A 19,575-nucleotide genomic window follows, 5' to 3' on the forward strand; every position below is an offset into this window, starting at 1 on the left:
TCGAGCTATGAAATGCTCTGCTAGAGCACCTAGAGCAGAAGATGTTGGCGTCGACTACATCCATGACGCCACCGTCGACGACATATGACTCCTCTCTACCCAGGTCGCTTTTTGTGAGCGTTAAGACCTTTGAGGGTAAGAATGGAGAGAAACGCTTGCTCTGGGTGCGAGAGACCGAGATGGCTATGGCATCCGCCATGTTTCTCAAGCTCGGGGGTCGAATGTGAGAATGCGCACTGACTTGCGGCACTTCGGCTGAAGTGGCGTTTTTCTCATGGCGGAGCTGAAGTTGCAGCTTTTACGAGCTTCTCGCCGCCTCACTAGGCATATCGCGTGCGATCGCGCTTCCTTGCCACCCGACAGGGCAAGAAAGAGTTGAACGACTCTGTCCAAGAACTCCGTACTCTCATCGCCGGTACGACAGCCGATCCTCTCCCCGAGGCGGTCACAGTGACCGTCTTAATGGAGGACCTCCGCATTGACGTGGCTAGAATGGAAGTCTTCCGTGTGCATCAGGTTTCTTATGAAGAAGCAGTGAATGTGGCATTGACTGCCACATTCAACTTTTAGTCAGCACGACGTGTTTGGAATGCATACTCTCATAGCTCGTCGAGCGAGCCTGAGCCAATGGATTTCACCTACGCTGGGAAAGAGGGGTAGAGCTCCGAGCTGCCAGGCAGCGTTCGATAACTCAACGGTGATTTGTGTGTGGAGATACATGTCACCTTCGAACGGGTTATCCCTTGCAAAGGCGCATCAAGAATTGACGTTCCGCTTCTAACCAATATGGTTTGACGCGGAAAAATGAGAACACCCAGTGGGAGCAAAGCACCCTACTAGGGAGAACTGAGTTCTGTTGAGCCTCACAGAGGTGAAGGACAGCAGAACCCAGCCCCGAAGAGCTGCTTGCTCTTGAACACGAAACGTGTATGTAAGCCTGGCTTGCTGGTCGTATGAAGGGCTTTGATATGCCATGTAAAATCCTTATCGATTCTGGTGCGTCGGAAAATTATGCACGACGCTCCACGATCGAAGGAACTCAGCTGTATGCTGAGGCGTGAAAGCGCGGTTGAGTGACACCGTCACCTGTTGCTTAGCGACGGGGACTTGAGTCACTGTGCCGAGGGTCCCTACGGACCTCGGTGTCAAGTATCATGACTTGAGCGTGTGGAACGCTGTGTAATCTTAGACTTGGATGCAAGGTATGACCTTATCCTTGGTATGGCATGGTTGGAACACCATGATCCATGGATTGACTGGAGGGCAAAGACCTTGAGCGCTACGCGCACGCCTCCTGTTGGAGCTTTGGTGAGTCATAAAATCACCTCTGGTACGAAACTGAAGCGCTATTTGCGCGGGCACTGGACCGGGACGGTCAATGTGATGAATATCGGAGTATCCGAGTTGGCAAACACCGAAGCAAGGGTCCCGAACATAGCTCGTGGGCTGAACGTGGAGTGGCACGTGACCTGCTGCTCAAGTATTGGCGTAGTCACCGCATGCCCAGAGTGGCATGGTTGGCCAAGGGCCAAGGCATCAAGGGCGAGACCCTTGTGTTGCACGTGTAGAGGCACGTAGCCCCACTGAGCACTGCTCACGTTTCAAAGCAGTTGCTGAATGCCCAGAGTGGCATGGTCGGAAGAGGTCCCAGGCATCTTGGACAAGGCCCTTCAAATGCCAGTGGAGTGGCACATTATCCACTGGATGAAGACTGCGGAACTAGCAGCTTCTCGTCGAATGTTATTAATAATTTCAAGGCTCCGATGAAGCTGGGATTTTGGACACTAAATGACGCTGAGTGCGTGTTCCCACTGGTCTCGCCGAGACGTAAAATTTCCGAGGAGAGGTTGCAGAGATGCCGTATATTATCTGCAAGACGCAGGGTGTCGACCATGACCCAGGGTGTGTCTACCGTAGCCGATAGCGCACAGCTATAAAACCTCGCCAACGAATGGTGGCAGCGTTTAACTTATTAGAATCGTAAACGATACGCCACTTGCCGTTCGGCTTTTGAAAACAAAACGTGGGTGTCGAATGGGGAGGCTCGCTCTCAGGCACCATTCCTGCCTCGTGCTTCGAACGGAAAAAGGCGTCAATGACGTCACACTGCTCTTTGGGCAGGGTTCATTGGTGTGATACGCAGAATTTTATTTCCGGAACCAGGTCGATCTTATGACGCACACCTCGGTCCGGAGGTAGGACCGATGGCGGCTCTTTACAGTCGATGTCTTGGAATTTCTGTACTAAAGGATAATACGGATACGAAGGATCCCTCGGATTGACGATTCAATTCGTGCATTCAGCACCCCGTTGATGAACTCCAGGACAGCTTCATCCAAAAGAAGACGAAGACGACTTAATCCCTTCGTTTGGTGACCACCTCGGCCAAATTGCATGCGTTCAAGGCACCGCCAAACTCTTCGAATGACATCGCATTCGACCCAAGAAAAGCATCTACAGCGGGAATAGCCGCGAAGGTGATATCGCCGTCTTCCTCCCCCCGTCATACCCGTAACAGATGCCGATTCTTATAAAGGATGTTCCCCAGAACAATATGGTCGGCTGTACAAAGTACAGCACACTCGACTTGGTCGATGGTTATTACCAATTGCTTTTGAGTGTGAGTAATATTCTGCTGACAGCGGTGAGTACTCCAAGCGGGACGCTCGGAGAGTGGCTGATGATGATTCAAGGGCTGTCAAATGCACCAGCAATATTTAATCATCATATGATGTAGTAATTCGGGCCCCACCGGGCGTATGTAAGGACAAACTTCGACGACATCTACGTCCACAGTCGTGCGGAGCACGGAAGAGAAGATGAAGAGAGCCACATCGTCTTTTTATGAGTGGTGCTCGAGTGCATGGGCACGATAAAACCGTATGCTAATGCTGATAAGTGCGTCTTCAGCGCGGAAGAAATTTCCTTTTTAAGGTGCTTCATCGGGAAGCGTGGCCTTCGAACGGATCTCGCTAAGTTCAAGGCCATTGTGGACTGGAACAAGAAAAAGGACTAGTGTAAGTGGCTTGGCTTCTCCAACAACTTGCATTAAATCTCCCTAAGAAGGATGCCGAATGGTGTTGGGACACCGAGCATCGAAAGGCTTTTGACGGGGTCAAAGACAGTCTCCTTCATGCACTGATACTGTCGTTGTCAGTCCCGGATCGCCGTGATAGTGTCGTTTGTGATGCTTCGGACTGTGCCATTGTTAAGTGTGATGACATTGCGGAGTTCGTGTTGCTACAGTTGAAGGTCGATTCAGCGGAATGACGTTCACCATCCGTTTCGAATGATTCGGTTTTCAAAAAGCTTTGACAGCGCATGGAGTCACGCAGAGGATATGTCATTTAAATGATACAACAGATACTTATCATTCATTTGTTATGGAATACAAGGATGACGTCCTCAATGCAAAACCGCCGGTCTTCCACCCGAACGTGAAGCTCGACACGAAATTGATCGTGAACCTTACCAAGTATGCGTTTCATCGACAGTGACCACAATTGCGTGAGCAAAGTAAACATATCCATGGAATTCTTTGCCCAAAAGCAATCGTCTTGTATGGTGAGAGAGAGCAAGTCCTCTCACAGCACACAGATGTTTTGTGTGCGTGCATCAAAAATGTAAATGGCGTACCATTCACGCCTATAACAAGTTTAATGCGCAAATGATTCCCACACAAACGCCAATTCCGCGTAAAGATGTTATCTTCCACCGTATGTCCGGCTGTACACGGTTTGGCGTACTTGATTTGGTCGTTGGATAATTATATAATAATGATGAGGTCTCTTTATCAGCTGTTGGTACACTGTCGGGTATGCTATGAGAGTAGCTTGTGATGCCACAAGGCCTAACTACTGCCTTTGCAACGTTCAATCGATTGGTGTGACATCTGGTTTCACCACTGCAACGCTTCGCACAAAAACCGCCAAATTAATGCACTTGGAGCACCTCCGTGCGGTGCTGGAATGCTTACGAAAACTTTCATTGCAAGGAAATTCTGCAAAGTGTGTTTTCGGAGTTAACGAAGTACCGGTCATAACTCTTAACACTATAAACTCGAGCATGGCTTGAAATTTATTGATGATTTTGCTTAGAACACTTTCTTATACTAACAAAGATCACAGTATCTCGGTTGTTATGTGGTAAACACGGTGTTTGTGCCGACCCTAAAATGATCAAAACAATCGTGAAGAGGCCAATTCAGGGTATCAATAGAATTTGTGGAAATGGATTGATTTGTCCAATTACCTGCATCAATTATCGTGGGAGCGGTTATCCACTTGTAAAGACACATTCACTCAGATCAAGAACAGCTTGATGGAAACTCTACTACTTGCTTTACCAGATGATACGAAGCCGTATAGCGTGTTATGCGACGCTTCTGAGATTAAACCGGGTGTGCATTATTGCAATAGAACTCAGAAGGCCACGATCGTGTCGATTCAATCTCGACAGCTGACTCCACCTGAAAGAAATACTATGTCCACGACAAGAAGCTTAAGCAATGAAGTATGTTCTGGTAGATTTACTTGTTGATCTCTTGAGTTCAACTCCGTTTATCGTCTACACGGATCACGCAGGCTTGCATTATGCAATTCAGTCGCCTCAATTGCCATAATGAATGGCTTGCTGATTGTCATTCTTTGTAGAACACACCTTCATGGTCGCATACAAGCCATGACAACTTAACGTTCTGGTAGATGCAATGTCACGTTGTCCTGATTATGAATTAGCTCATATCAGCTATATCGATAAAAATCGATATGATACGTCGAGCGTATGTTGTGGATGAACAGTGTGATCTAATCATTAGAGTACTGTCATTGATTGATATGGAATTCCATGACGAACTGACTGATCGCTTGAAAATAATGCATGAAAAGATGGTACTTTTCACTATGAAGTTGCACATGACAACAAGCCACGGACCTTGTACACTATCGTGTACAAGGCGCATGATACGCCGATGGCTGGTCATTTTGGCCGTGAAAAGTTCACCAGTTTCTATGTGTTCAATTTTGGTGACCCTACATGTACAATTGGGTGGCACGATACCTAAAGACTTGCGACGTATGTCAGCGCGTAAATACCGCACAAGACATGCAAGTTCCACTGTAGAGTCTTCCTGTTCTCTTCAAACTGTTAGACGTCAGTCGGTCTAGACTTGATATTCGCATATCCGCGGAAATGCTGATGGTCGCAATGGAATTCTCATCTTTGTTAACAGACTCAGCAAGATTATTTGCATCGCTATGTGTAGCGATTCCATCGATGCCGAAAGCTTGGCGAAAATGTTATCTGATCACACCATAGTCTCTTATCGTGGAACATGTTTCGCAAGTAGCTTCCGGAACGAATTGGTTCAAATTCTTGGTACTAGCTTGATTATGTTCACATCGGTACCCCGGAGACCGATGGACAATCAGAAAGTGTCAACCGAGTGGTCGATGATGTGTTGAGAAGCTCTCATGCGGAAAATCCCGCAGAATGAAGTTCGTTGTTACGACTGGTTGAGTTTGCTATCAACAGCTCGATTCATTCATCCACTGGATTCACGCCATTTTAATGAATGGCTTAAGACACCCCCAATTACTGCTTTACGCGCTGGAGGAAGTTTGCAATGTGCTTGACAACTCCCAAATTGATACAATTAATGATGCGAGTGTAAATCGCAAGTATAAGAACGTTCTTGACTCATTCATCATGAGTAGTTTGAATGTGCTCACTCGTGTGCGAGACACAATGACGAACGTAGACAGACGAGGTCGTCAAGGCAAAATGTATTTTATTTGGGGAAATAATCTACTACTTAGAACTAACAACCTTCCAAACGTTGCGGTCTCAAGCTTGTGAATTTCGAAGCTATAACCTTGCTATATCGGACATTACAAGTAGTGTCATGCCGAGGGAATTTTTACATTATTGACCTGCCAAGCTGGTTAAGGACAAATCCGACGTTCTGCGTAGGGTTCCTCAAGCCCTTTCATCGCGACGACGCAATGTCCAACCCGGATGTAATGCAAGGGCATACGAATGTGGCTTTAGAACCACAGCTTCGACACGAGGATCGATTGTTGAACCCCTCGGCATCATCGCCTCAGCATCGCCCTGAAAATGACGAGAAATTCGGTAGCGCCTGAATTAGAGCGAGGTCGCTTGTCAGGCGGCCCCACATCATCATCGGAAGCAGTCGCAGCAGGAGAGAAAGCTTGCATAGCCTGCTCTAACCGATGACCCCGATTCTTGATTGCATTCCCCGGCGAGTTTCTACGACGCCATGCAAAATCGCGAGCTTCGCGAACGAAATGTCGATTATCCTTCACGGGTTGTTGCGTCGACGAATCTCAATCGGCCACCTCGACCAGCCGCTGGCTCATCAGCGAAAAGATCTTCTCGTCCTTCGTCAATCGCAATTCTCAGGCAGTTAAAGCCCGTGGACCAGCCACAGAAGAAGCAGAGGGGACACCCTCTTCAAGCACATCCTCCTTTTCTGGATCGACAGAGTATTCAATACTACCGTGTCGAGAACGAGGTAGCGGAGAGGAACGCCCGCGGTTGAAAGTACTATTTATAAAATTGCTGGGATATCCAGCGGACGAGAATACGTGGGAACTTCGTACTTGTATCCTTCGGCACGCGTTCGATGCGGGTCAAAGACTGACTCCGCTTAGACGTGCGGCCCTTTCTCTTATCCCTCTGCCCTCTCGTCGTGAATGCGACTAGTGGCCACACGTTCTTCACGAGCATCGACGATATCGGAGTGAACCCGATTCGAGGGTCGATTGTCTATATGGAATTCGGATTGGATTGTTGGACGTATGGTACATGCGTGAGGCTTCGTGGTTCAACTTCGGCATGAGCATCGGTCTGATGGCGCGGAAATACGCGATTTAAGACATCGGTCGAGCAACTATTTGACTAAAGAGCTCGTCGAACGCTAGGGTAGAACCACCACGTCAATCGTGAAAGTCATCATGACGATCAAATTCACGATAGCGCAAGTGCGCTAGATGACGTGAAATTAGAAAATTATTCACGTTTGATGGTGGCGACGATATCATGTGGTATAAAATTGAATAAGCCAATTTTAAGTGAGGGGTGGTGTCATCGGCCTGTTCCCATTCCGCATGTTTCTTGGACCACACAATTATGGCCAATTGGCCATAATTGCAGTGGGCTGCCGTAGCTCTTTGCTTAGAGGAAGCAATTAGGTCACCGACCTTACGTTCTATACTTAAATAAGCATGAGTGTAGCGGATCGCAATCCGCTACCCCCAAACGTACCCGAAACCTTTACTCAAGACAAATGCACTCTAGTGTTTAAGAATAAAACTGTATTTATTTGTTTTATTTGCAGCAAAGCCGCCTATATCTTAATCTTGAGGTTTTCCTGATTAAATAGTAACACCTCATTTATATTCCTAACTACGTAGTGGCTTCTTGTTACGATGTAGCCACACCATTGTGTGATTACACCGTCTTGTGGAATCCACACTTTCATACCAGGGTACGGGTGACCCCGGTACACGCTGGGTACATATAACTCCGGAACACTCTCCCCCGACATAAATGTGAATACCCGCAATCCACATTTAACTGTCACCTCGTAAGAGGCTCACTTGTTTGAGACACCGTTACGTCCCCAGGACCTTCTTCACACATTCTTTGCTCAATGCGCCCTCGGTCTATGACATGAAAAACACCCAGCCTTGCTGGTTCAAAGGCCTTTTTTTGTCTCCTGAACGCGGTGCAACTCCGGACAGAACGTCCGCGGCTTCACGGGAAGCACATTACAAGCACGCGGCAAACGAGTGCCGCACACTGCGCCCGCCACGGGCGACGGGTTACCACAGTGAGGATTTGGAGGAGGTGGAGTACGAGTCGGATACTCCTTTCCCAGGATGGGAAGGAAAGAGAGGGCGAGGTGAGCCAGCGGTGCTACGTGAGCCTTGCTTCAACCTTGCGGACACCGTGTCCGTTTCCCGACCTTTCGACTTCCGGGGGAAGCGGTATCACTACCAATCGCCTCGAAGAGGCACAGAAGCAGCTGCTGGAGGCTGCCCACAGAGTGGCTCTCATACGCTCGCTACCACAGTTGGGCCTAGACCCTTGTGTGGAGTACGGCTTCCGCTCGGCGGATCGCGCTACTGAAGCGTAGGACGCGATCACTCGATCAATAGGCGCCTACGTACCAAAAAGCTCCCGAGCTCGGGAGCTTTTTGGTACCTCAAGAAATCCCAATGGGAAGGTACTGCGCTTGACTTCGCGCTTGAAAAGGAGGCGCTCCTTCACCCGCAAAGCGGACCATTCCTGTGGTGCTCGACCCTGGCGAAACCACTGCAGATGATGAAGAGCTCTTTGAGCGATGGTGCACCGGCACTGGAAACTCTCCTTGCTGTCTATCTTGCAGTGGAGCCACAACGAAGTAGACGTGTGCGTAGAGCACCATCTTCGATTCGAGTTTTCCAAACTCATTATGCAACGCCGACTTCCTACGTATTGTCCTTTTTGAAAGTATGGGACAATCCATCACGCTCCCGCGAGCTCTGTGGTTTCTCACACGGGTGATTTTATGACCACGGCAGCTCAGGGCCATAGCTTGAGCTCATCTCATGGCTCTTCTGCTTCCCCGGCTATTGCCAGGAGGGCCATGATCCCCTTGATCATAAGCATCTACAACGTCTGGGCAATCTTTCCGAAGTGGCACCTCAAACTCCCACGAATTCCTGAAGTCGATGTATCCCCGCTACTTCACAAGATACTGGGCTTGACCCTTTTGTCGACGTCGACCAACAAGACGTTCCACGTGTTAGTGGACACCGCTGTTCTCGTCGAGAAGAGTCGGCAGCGGATGATGACGACCGTTCGGAGACTCGCGATGCTCTTCGATCTCTTGAGGACAAAGTCCGTCTTCCTCGACACTCCGCTAAGCATCTTGCGAGGTCGCATACCGCTGTGCGGAAGTCCTCGAGAGCTTGGAGTACTCTGTGCACCGACTGCTTCACGTTGAGGATTATCGTGCTCTGTCGGAGCGGCTCCTAGCCGATCAGCAGACTTCGTGCGACCTGGCACCGTTGAAAATGGATTTCGTTTTTCTCCGTGCTCAAAACCAGTTGTTGGCTCAGCTTTGGGTGGTCGGCGCCATTGGGCGCCGCCCCGGCGCCAACGCTTCCACGCTCACTTGTGCCGGATTCCGGCATTGTTTTAGCAAGCCCACATAAAACAATGGGTGGGTGTGCAGCCTTTCCGGAAGGTTTAGCGTATACGCAAGGCCTCGCGTGTCCACGACCTTAAAAGATTCGATAAACCGTCGACGGAGCTTCGTCATGAAGACAACAAAACCTGCATGGGTAGGAAGTTGTTTTAGCCTTTAATAAATCTGACGTGAAAGTTTTTTCTGCTCCCTCTGTCTGCATATTCTTTCTGCATGTCTTAGCTTTCAGCCATCGCATCGCAAACTTGTCGTAAGACACTAAGTCCGGTAGATAGAAGTCATCAATTTCCTTACAAAGTGAGGGCTGACATCAGCTAGCCGCTCGGCTATTCCTTCTTCACCAATCCCTGAGCCATGGGTTGGCGACGCCAGCGGAACTCGAGGATAAACGAGCCGTCCAAATAGAACGGCGTGTAGCCGGTGGACGTATGCACTGCATTGTCCAGAGAAAACTCCACAAGTGGCAGCATGGCGCTCCAGAACCTCAGCGTCTAAGCGCAGACGCTGCGAAGAATGTCTTCAACGACGCGTTTCATGCATCCAGTCTAACCATCGGTCATCGGATGGTCCGCTATTGACATAGTCAACTTGGTGCCCAGCACCCTGAAAATTGCCAGCCAAAACTTCCTAGTGAATCGTGTGTCTCTGTCAGAGAAAATTGGCTCGAGCAGTCCATGTTGTTGAAAGACACAATCCACAAACAGCGTCGCTGTACCGACACCATCGATTGTTTCCGCCTTCGTCGCAAGATGAGCTATCATACTACGCATCAGCCAAAATATTCTGCTTTCCTGGCTTATACCTTTCCTCGAAGTTTTATTCTGTGAAGAAGGAGAGCCACCAGGTCACTCTCTACAAGGGGTGGGGCGACTGAGTCTCTGTGCGTAATGACGCATGATCTCATGAACTGGGTAATTCTTCTTCGCAGCCTTAAGCTGGTAAGATTCGAGTGCGATCCCCTGATCTCACCCCTCGGAGGTCGTGTAGTAAGTCATCGTAAGCGACTTCCTTGAGAAACACCAGCTCTTCCATCGTCGACAACGGTGCCAAATGACCATCCTTTCTGGTAACATCACAACCAGTCGTTGCATGCACAATACGTGGACCAGCATATTTGCATACAAAAATTCCATCATAGGGAGTAGTACGCTGATTTGACTCACCCGCGGACCCAAATGCATCCAGACCGGGAGTATCAGTGCCGTAATCAACAAATTTCGTTGATACCTTCGCATGTGTATCACCAACCACAAAACGGGTTGGAGCATCACCTTTTTGTGGTCGCTGAGCCACAGACCGACTCAACCACTGTATTAGTGGGAGTAGTGGCATATCCAGCCACAGTCGATTCCTTCGACTTTTCATTACGCAAATGCCGACAGCATTCTTCTGTAATGAGGGGGTAGCAACCAGCATATCTCCCTCATAAATTCCGTTGGGCAAATCTCCACATTCACCAATGATTTATTCGTTTTCAAGTCCTGCGTGACCACCCGTGGACACTCCATACAACTTCGTGTCTTCCCTAGCCTGGGGAATGTCAATTGTATGACATAAACCAATGAAGTGTGGATCATTTTCAGCAGCATACGACTGCAGAGCGCTTGAGCGCTTCTTCTGGCGCATAGTGAATATGAGCTTATTACTCACAAGAGTTTTACCTACGCCAGAGGAGCAACTCCTTATCGTTTTCGATCGCCATTCGATCCATGGTTCATGCTTCTCAAGCCACGGTATACCTAAAATCAGGTTATACCGTGTGTCCATCTCGAGGACTGTGAATACTTCCTTTGAGTTGAACTCTTCAAGCTTCAGTTGATGATCAACCATAATTTTTTTGGTCTAGTAGCCAACTTCACTGTGACAAAGCCATTGCTTCTATCCAGTGCAACTGACAGCACTGATTCATTCTTAGTAACACGTTGCTTCCGCGTGTATTACGCGACACGCCGGAGTCAATCAAGACTCTAAACGGATGACCGTTACCCTCCACACTTGCGCTTTTCAAAGTTCAAGCTCGTACCATCACAACCAGCATGTACCGAATACTTCACCATGATGCTTCTGAGCGTTGCTCAAAGTCCTTAGAACGAAAGGTAATGTATAAATAAAAATAACTGGGAGCGTACCCTCCGCCGCAAAAATTTGAATCCGACATATTCACAAATCTGAAGTCTTGTGGCAAGACCCAAAACCACGTTTCTTCGTAAGGTCTACCAGAACCAATCCACTGAGTGTTCCTCCATCAACTTTTTGTATGCGTAGAAATTAACGATTCGACAAGGATGTCGAGGCCTCTGTGACCGTCGAATTGAAAACCTCGCTCGTTGAGGAAAGAGGGGGGGGGGTCTGTAGAGGTTGGTCAGATTAACCCACTGAACTACGACCCAACACGTTTGCCAACTCCAGACTGAATCTACCGTTGACGACAGTACTCTAGGGTTTGAGTATTCGTAATACTGACACTTTACCCTGCGTCAACTGCTCACACTATGCCCTATATCAGAAGCGGGAAGCGTGAAGGCGCCAACTACGGAGCTGACAATGAGATTTGACTCATTATAATGAGCGGTCTACATACATTAGGGAGCTCAAATTGATAGTGTACAAGCACAACGACGTTTGATGAGAATGATTGAAATACGTGTTTTGCGATGTACCACCAGTACCCACAAATGTGCTCTCTGTACCGCCGCTCAGTACTGGTATTTTTACATGTCGGAGTCTGCTAAATCGTTCAAGAATAAAATGTATACGCAAAATGTGCTCCTTAACAAAATCTTGATCGTCCAGATCACGACTCCTCAAAAGTACCGCTTACGCTGAGTTTCGCTAATCAGTTCCCTTCAAGGAGATGTACCTTTGGCACTACAGCCTATTAACACTGTCACAAAATATAGACTAATCGATGCTTGAATGAAAAAGACACGTCGTTATGCCCATTTTATAGTATCACAAATCCAATTTTAGCAAAACAGGCCTCAAACCAAATTGTTGAAGTACAAAACGCGACGTCGACGTCGAGTACTATTTCCCTTCACTTCTGATTTATGACCTGCTCACAACCATAAGCATGCGGGCACACCCATTCATCAAATGTTGAGCTTGGAACAGATCCGCACTCCACGCGCTAGCGGTCAGCTCGTTGCCCTGCACAAACCTTTCTTGTACTATGTGGAGGTAACGACAGAGGATTGCCAAGTCGTAAGCACCAATGGCACCGGGGCCGTATTGCTAAAGTGGGTTCGAATCTTCACAATTATTGAAGTGAAGGTAACTCTTGCACCAAACTAGATACGATATTGGTGACACCCTGACTGAAACATCGGCCTTTTATCCGCTCTCCTGGAAATGGACATCACATTGATCATCGAGTAGAACAAGAAGTGAATGAACCTGCCAGACTGGATCTCTGAGGGTTTTTCGGTGCTGGCGGCACGACGACTCATTGCGAGAGCTCGGCGTAGGTTTGATAAGAAATGAACCATTTATCAGACACTTTTGAGGATACGTTTTGGCAAATCCGCCGATCTACATCCGTTTTGTGGCAAATGGGCTTTACCTTGTTCATCTAGCGGAGCCAGTGCGAGACGACTCTTTAGCGGTTGGCTCCGATAATTTTCGAAATGCGTCAATCATCTCGGTTTATCACTCCACATCCGTTGTGGACCTCAGACACTATCTGACGCGCTCTTGGGTGTGCATAATGTGATCGATTGGCTTGAGTTGTCCCAAGCGGCTCAAATTCGGGATGCTACCGTAGAGGAGATGGCTAGGGTACTTGACACTCAGCTTAATCTTCAGCGATTGCGTCGTGATTGGACGGCTCATGAAAGCAGGATTGCCATACTGCTTCATGTATCCAACATAAATGAGGGGGTCTTATTTCTGAAGGAGACAAGAAGTATACCTCAATCATGTTAAGCGAAAGAGCGCAAATGAAGCGATATAGTGAGGACATAAGCTCGTCTCAAATTTAGCAGATATTGCATGTGTGGGTAGATTGTATCCGCTCTGAAAATCATCACTTCAACGTCAACTTGGTTGACCTTTGGTATCTGCATGATTTTTTTAAAATCTTGGTAACTTCTTGCCCTTGGCGCAGAGATGAAAGGGTCGGAACTGCCACAAAGTGTGGCCAGACTAGTATCTATCAGTCAATCATTACTGCTATCCCACCGAATCAATTTTATGAGAGTGTCAGGAAGGCGCAAAACGTCTGCAGAGGAATCGAATGTATTGTTCAAAACAAACAAAATATGCAAAAGTATGTCAGAGTGGTTTAATATCCATCATTACACGAATGACGTACTCTGTTTGATCATCGGTCTGTGATTGGTCTACTGTGGACAATTCCAATTTGGTCTCAAGCACCTTGAAAAAATACACCATATTCTAGCTGTACAGCGCGATCTCGATCCCACAGACAAGCCACGGTTTAGTCCTTAAAAAGCTTAGCATTTCTTCATCGGTGGCTTTGACGAGAAGATTCGGCTATTTGACTAAAAATAGGGCTAGCAGCCCTCGATTTTTTTTGTCCCCCTTGCCAAATTCTTGTGCGTTTCTACTTCCTCTGATATCTATATGTTCCTCTTGCCCATTTCGTTTTTCAGCTATAGAGTTTTGCAGACGCTCGATCCCCTGCCAAATGCAATCGTCAAATGCTTCCAAGTGTAACTCAGCTGAATGGACCAGACATATCTGTATTGAAAGCCTTCCCCACCACATCGACTCATCGCAAATATGTTAAGGAGACAGGAGGCGAACTAGACAATATACAAAAGTGGTGCTAAGCCTGTAGAGAGACGTGTGCTGCGCTATTTGATCTAATCTGAATATATAGGAACATATTGCTCCGGATTCGAGGTCGCTCGGCGCAAGTGCCTTGGACAAATGCATCCACCACGCTATTAACGCGTTACGCCTGACCATTGCTCTGTGTGTAGTCCGTTGCCACCAATCTCTTCACACAAACTTTGCCAAATTTTTGCAGTAGAGCACTTGCTACAAGTAAATAACGTTGGCTAATGACTCTGTCGAGAAATAGCTTGGATGTATCTTCACAGGTGTGACAGCAGCGTCATAAGCCATCTGTATACAAAGACCACAATGTTGGTACTAACGTCAATTTAAAAGCTTCGCGAACATCTATATCGCGGATTCCTCATGTATTTTATAAATTAAAAAAAATCCATTCCAAATTGTGATTGACATTTAATTATGATTCTAGGGTAATCTCAACGTTTTTTTACCGTCTGCTTAATTTTAATATTTCGAGGAATTTATGGTTGAAGGCGCAGTTCCTGAAGCTTTATGATCAAGGCGTCAACGTTTGCCAAGCTCTTCGCTTTCCCCTGAATGACGCCGTTTTTGCCTCCGCCACCCCTTCCGTCGATAATTGGCAGTACAGCTTTTCCGTGGACAGCGATAAATTCAAGAGGCCCGGCAATCAGGAAGAAGCCTTCACCGTGCAGTTCACCTGCCGTTAGTACAAATATGGTATTGCTGATTGCTCCTCCAAGAACGCCTAGCAATGTCTGTAGAAATCCTAGATCGCCATTGCAACGGTGGTAATTAACGACAATGTTACCGGGACGTGCGACCAGATCTCTGGCTATAGAGACAGCGAGCTCCTTCTCCAGATGTTTGATTTCTTTCGTTGCCCACTTTTGAAACTGCAGCAGCTTATTTACCCTAGCAGTATGATTTTCGGGTCCTGTGCTCAGCAATTTCGTCATTGTTTGCTCCTTTTTCAGCCTACATTCGTTACGCACGCAGCACGACTATTAGTCAGAATCAAGATGTCACAGCACGCTCACAGCTTAATTCACATTCGTGAAAAGTCGCGATTCACGCGGTCACCAGCAACAAACCAAATGCGGAATGTTCCTCGTGCAAATTCGGTATTAACAATGCGCAGTGATCGAAGCTGCGCAAGGTTTTTGACATGCGTACCGCAGCATGGGTTCGCATCTAGTCCGTCGATGGTCACGATTCGCATAATCTTGGGCATATCTTCTGGTGCGAACTTTGAAGCAATTTTATTCCACTCTTCTGTCCCCGGCTCCGCGAACGACGGATACATCGCCAATCCTGCTAAGATAGCTTCATTGACTTCGTCTTCGATTGTCTGCAAATGGCCAAACGAAATTATTTTATTCTCCTTTCCGCCTTTTTTTTCACTTGGTGAATGTAGGACCGAGGTAGCATTAGCCGATATGAGCTCCACATTGCAGCGCTCCTCTCCCAAGGACCACGAGGTGGTCTGATACCCATACTTTTCGGCAATCGCACTTAAGAGGTGCTGCGCCGAGTGCTGCTGCATGTGATCCAAGCGACGAGACCAATTCACGGTAACAACCACCTCTTGTCCCTCCATAAACGGCGCTTGGGCACTGTCCTTAACAGGGACACGGTGTAAACAACGTCCGTCCTTCACGTATACCTTTTCTACAAACATATCGTCAATTTTGCCAGTATCACATGGCTGGCCTCCACCTTCAGGGAACAGTACTTATGATTGCGCCGCAACGTGAATGCACAAATTAGAGAACATTCGTTATCTGGAGCAATACTAGATTACGCACCGGTGTCGTACAACTCGAGTTCAAAATAGCGTCGGGCATTCTCGATCTTCGTAGCCGGTTCAACACATTCTCGAGACGCGTAAACAATTGTGCGCAGCAAACGAAGCGATGAGTCTTTCTGGCAAGAGAGCGTGCCAGGTGGCGCGGGTGATGTATCCACCTGTGTCATCATTGAGCTCACGAATTTGTTTATGAAATAATTTATTTTTTTCAAGGAGGTTTATTATGCGCAGCTTATTCCATGATTCCTATTATTTTGCTAAAATTTTTTGCCTATAGTTAGGTCGAGAAGTAGCATAACGATTTTATAAGACTTTCATCCCGCGTCTTACGAATTGTCCGGCAAGTTGCTTGACTTGCATAAACCTCTCCAAGGACAGATTTGACAACGAGTTACAATGCGTGCCCTTCTCCCAAGCAAGATCATACTTCACAGACGTATGAGGGAATTTTGTGTACAAAGCTCCAGCTAACGTTTAAAGTGCCGAACTGTGGTCTTGGGAGAAGCCAAATCGATCCGTTTGGAATCAGTATCTTAGCTAAATTGATGCTCAAGAAGTTCTGCGTACACATAAAGAACACGGTATTTTGGAGTACTAAAAGTCTTGCTCCAATCATTTCGAGCGCAAAAGGTAGATAAAATTCGAGCTTGAGCCGCGCTTCCTTGAGTAAGTCCCGGGGAGAGCGAGAATCATTCTGAAATTGCAAGGATTTATTACTTTTCTCAGGTTAACAAGCTCACGTTTCATTTAAAGTTTCTCCTTTTTGTATCGGAGTTTTGTTATCCTTGTCGAATTTGAGATTCTTTGTGTGCATCTCGAATTCATGTTCATAATTCTTAAGCTGTCAGATTGTTTTGACCATTTCTATAGATCGCTCAGCAATTTCTGCTATCGACCAAGATGATTAATCTGCGACTTCTATATGAGCTCGGAGCTCAAGCACGTTTTTGTCATAAGGAACTGGTGATGATCCAGTTGTCGTTGCGTGTTGAGTCTGCCAGGATTGTGTACTGGAATTTCTTGCCATGATATTTCAGCTTAACTTCAGCCAGCTTGATCTTCAGCATACTTCTTTCATTTTGATGATCCGGCCGAAGACCAGCCAGCTTGTTCTCTAGATTCATTTCGACAACCTGACAATGCAGACGTTCGGCCAGATTGTTCTCCGGTATAATTTTGTAATTTTGATGTATCAGCTGAAGTTTAGCCGGCACATTCTTTCGTCATTCTGAAATTTCAGCTAAAGTACATTTACGATCATGTCCAAATACGACATCTTGTCATACATCCTGCCTTTGAGCCACTTAAAGAGGCCCGGCTTGCTAAATCTTTAGAACGGTATCAAGACTGAAGCTTTGATTGCACTATAGCCACACCCGTACAAAGCCGGTCCAACATGTCTCCAAAAAGCAAAATCGCCTCAATTTTGTAGCAATGCCTTATAGCATCACCTTTCATTCTGAACTTTTCGTGATCGAAGGAGCTTGCTGTTTACAATAGCAGCGTGTCGAGTTTGGAGGATCGTGACGTTGCACGAGCCTAATTTGCCACGATGGAAATAGGGCGTGAACACACTCTCTCTGTAGCTGTGCTGGGTAATGACACCAATTCATACTTCTTGTGTTTCATTCGAAATGAGAAAACTATGTAAGGAATTTTAAAGTTATGCTACTCCATCGTGCAATCTACAATGAAGATCTTGGTGGTGCGATGTACATCTAGACGTGGAAAGCGAAGGTAGGACCACGCTTTAGCACTGAATTAATAATCTCTGCTCTATGGTGGGGGTCACGTATTGGGTGCTAACGCTGCAACTGGCAACTGAGGCTGGCAAAATTGTCTGTGGAAGGGACGAAATCTTGGGATATTTGGATTCAGACGAAGCAGACGTGCATTTACCCTTCAAATTTAATTTTTACGTAGCCGTGCTGAGAATTCTTCGCTGCATTCTGCGGTGAGACGCGTGCCAATCAGCTTCGTGCGTATGACATGGCACTATTCAGGAGTGGTTTTAGCTTATCAGGCCAAGGACGTGTTAGACGAAGCTCTGAAGTCTATGGAGTTACAATAGTTTCATTGATATATGAGGGCAACTACGCTAATGCTATGGGCCACTACTTGACAGAGTGGAAATATTAGGTGCTGGTTGTGTGCCGGCTCTAACGACCCAATGCGTGCCATTGCGCCTTTCCAACAGCTTTATTACAGCTGATTATTCGCGAGTGGGGAATGCACTTAGGATTAGGAATCACCGCATCCGACTGTCGCAATTTGTCCGAGGCAGAGGGAACTCATTATTTGTGATAAATCTTGTCCTACTTTTGATTGGACGTTCTCTGATGCATGTCACTTCAACAATATGGGTGACATTTCAATTATATGTTAAAAGGTGAGGATCATACTAACAACAGACATGGCCGGAGGAAAACACCAAGCATTCACGTTCGCAACCATAATTGGCTTCGCTGGAGGTGCTGGGTACTTGCTAGAGCGCCATACTCCATCGCTTGTTGGTGGCATGGCTTTGAGCGTTGGATTTCTGGCTGCTGGGTTGCTGGTGATTACAGAAACTATCACGGACCACCACTTCAACCACTTTACTTCCCTCACCATGTCAGGCATCATCGCGGGCGTTATGGCACGGCGCGCAATGACAACGCGCATGCGCACGCCGACACTGATTGCCACTGCAGGCGCAATGTCTGCAGGCTATCACATGCAACAGCTGAGCAACCCACCACGCAAGAAGCGCTACGTTCCTGGCGCTCCGCCTGTGCCGAGCAGCTATGATTAAAGCAGCAGATATTCTATTTACTGAATTGATAATGATATCAAAGCTGCTGTCGCTTACGCCTTACCTTTTTTATTGAGGTAGTGGTAGATAAATGATGATCAATTTGACGCTTAATAGCAAATAAGAGATAATATACTTGCTATCTCTGCTCGTCGGCCCACAGCAAAGATAAGAATGTTTCAGACCGCCACTTGATTCATGCATAAGCAGATCATACGACAATCGCAGATCTTTGTCTTAACGTTGAATTAAGAGTTGCATTGTGTCTCATTAAGACAGGCACCTATACGCCAAGCAATTTCAGTGCGAATCTAAGAGATGATACGGTCATTATGGTCTAGTTGTAAACTTTGAAGACTGCAGCAGATCGCAGTCGTTTTTGTTCATCTAAGCGAACAAGTATGACGTGACGCGAAGCTTGTTGTAGTTCGTCAACGAATTGCAAAATATCTAGCTCGTGGAGATGTAGGAGACATTAAATTCGGGAGCCATACACAGAGCTCAGTATATCATGTCCCGACCATTGTTGGACAGCGCTCGCTGTGTAAGGGTTTCATTTAACATCGTACTTTTGCACGCCAGCAAAAGCAGCGCTCCAGCACAGACGCGGAACCTGGCTCTCTTTGATCATAATGTTCTAGATGTAGCACGTAGAAGGTGGCGAATATGGTCAAATGGAGAGACTCCTGCGATGAACATCTGCACTTACCGACTAAAAGACACCGTTTCAGCGGAGCATCAATTTTGTCGAACTTTTGAAGTCTGACAGGGTGACATAATTGTATTAGGCTTGTGTCCCTTGATTCATCTCCGTCGAAAATTTGGACCACGCTACTTGCCTATTGTCAAGACTGTATCACGTCACAGATTGTGTATAACACACAAAGGCAACTTGTGCATGTACGTGTTGCAGTATTGAATGTTCACGAACAAATGATCAATTTTGTCAGGGTTCTAGATGCCAGAAGTTCGAAG

The 19,575-nt window shown here is 46.9% G+C and overlaps 4 protein-coding genes across 4 annotated transcripts in view; 2 read left to right on the forward strand and 2 right to left on the reverse strand.

Moving 5' to 3' along the window:
- Window positions 1-12,607: 12,607 nt before the first annotated feature.
- Window positions 12,608-13,141, forward strand: PHALS_11526 (uncharacterized protein; the record flags this gene model as incomplete). The annotated part of the gene is made up of 3 exons (XM_024726614.1): window positions 12,608-12,680; window positions 12,793-12,821; window positions 12,893-13,141. 3 exons carry the CDS (start codon window positions 12,608-12,610, stop codon window positions 13,139-13,141), a joined length of 351 nt encoding a protein of 116 aa, XP_024572026.1.
- Window positions 13,142-14,499: 1,358 nt separating this feature from the next.
- Window positions 14,500-15,976, reverse strand: PHALS_11527 (alanyl-trna editing protein aarsd1-like; the record flags this gene model as incomplete). The annotated part of the gene is made up of 3 exons (XM_024726625.1): window positions 14,500-14,974; window positions 15,049-15,730; window positions 15,805-15,976. 3 exons carry the CDS (start codon window positions 15,974-15,976, stop codon window positions 14,500-14,502), a joined length of 1,329 nt encoding a protein of 442 aa, XP_024572027.1.
- A 110-nt stretch (window positions 15,977-16,086) lies between these two features.
- PHALS_14508 (uncharacterized protein) lies at window positions 16,087-18,558 on the forward strand. Its single transcript, XM_036407460.1, has one exon. The coding sequence runs from the start codon at window positions 17,585-17,587 to the stop codon at window positions 17,762-17,764; it is 180 nt and encodes a 59-aa protein (XP_036262976.1). The 5' UTR covers window positions 16,087-17,584; the 3' UTR covers window positions 17,765-18,558.
- The window catches only part of PHALS_11528 (reverse transcriptase), a gene marked incomplete at both ends in the record, with an annotated part of 2,245 nt that continues 1,227 nt past the window's right edge, over window positions 18,558-19,575 (reverse strand). Inside the window, 4 exons of the mRNA XM_024726647.1 lie at window positions 18,558-18,590; window positions 18,665-18,709; window positions 19,170-19,237; window positions 19,310-19,439. Coding sequence (XP_024572029.1) covers window positions 18,558-18,590; window positions 18,665-18,709; window positions 19,170-19,237; window positions 19,310-19,439 — 276 coding nt within the window. The remainder of the gene's footprint in view (window positions 18,591-18,664; window positions 18,710-19,169; window positions 19,238-19,309; window positions 19,440-19,575) is intronic.

The sequence above is a fragment of the Plasmopara halstedii genome (assembly GCF_900000015.1).
Source record: "Plasmopara halstedii genome assembly, contig: Scaffold_54, whole genome shotgun sequence".
In the NCBI taxonomy this organism is placed as follows: Eukaryota; Oomycota; class Peronosporomycetes; order Peronosporales; family Peronosporaceae; genus Plasmopara; species Plasmopara halstedii.

What these genes read in the sequence shown, in the direction of transcription:
- PHALS_14508 (XM_036407460.1), top strand. Translation starts at nt 17,585, where the DNA reads ATGGTGGGGGTCACGTATTGGGTGCTAACGCTGCAACTGGCAACTGAG.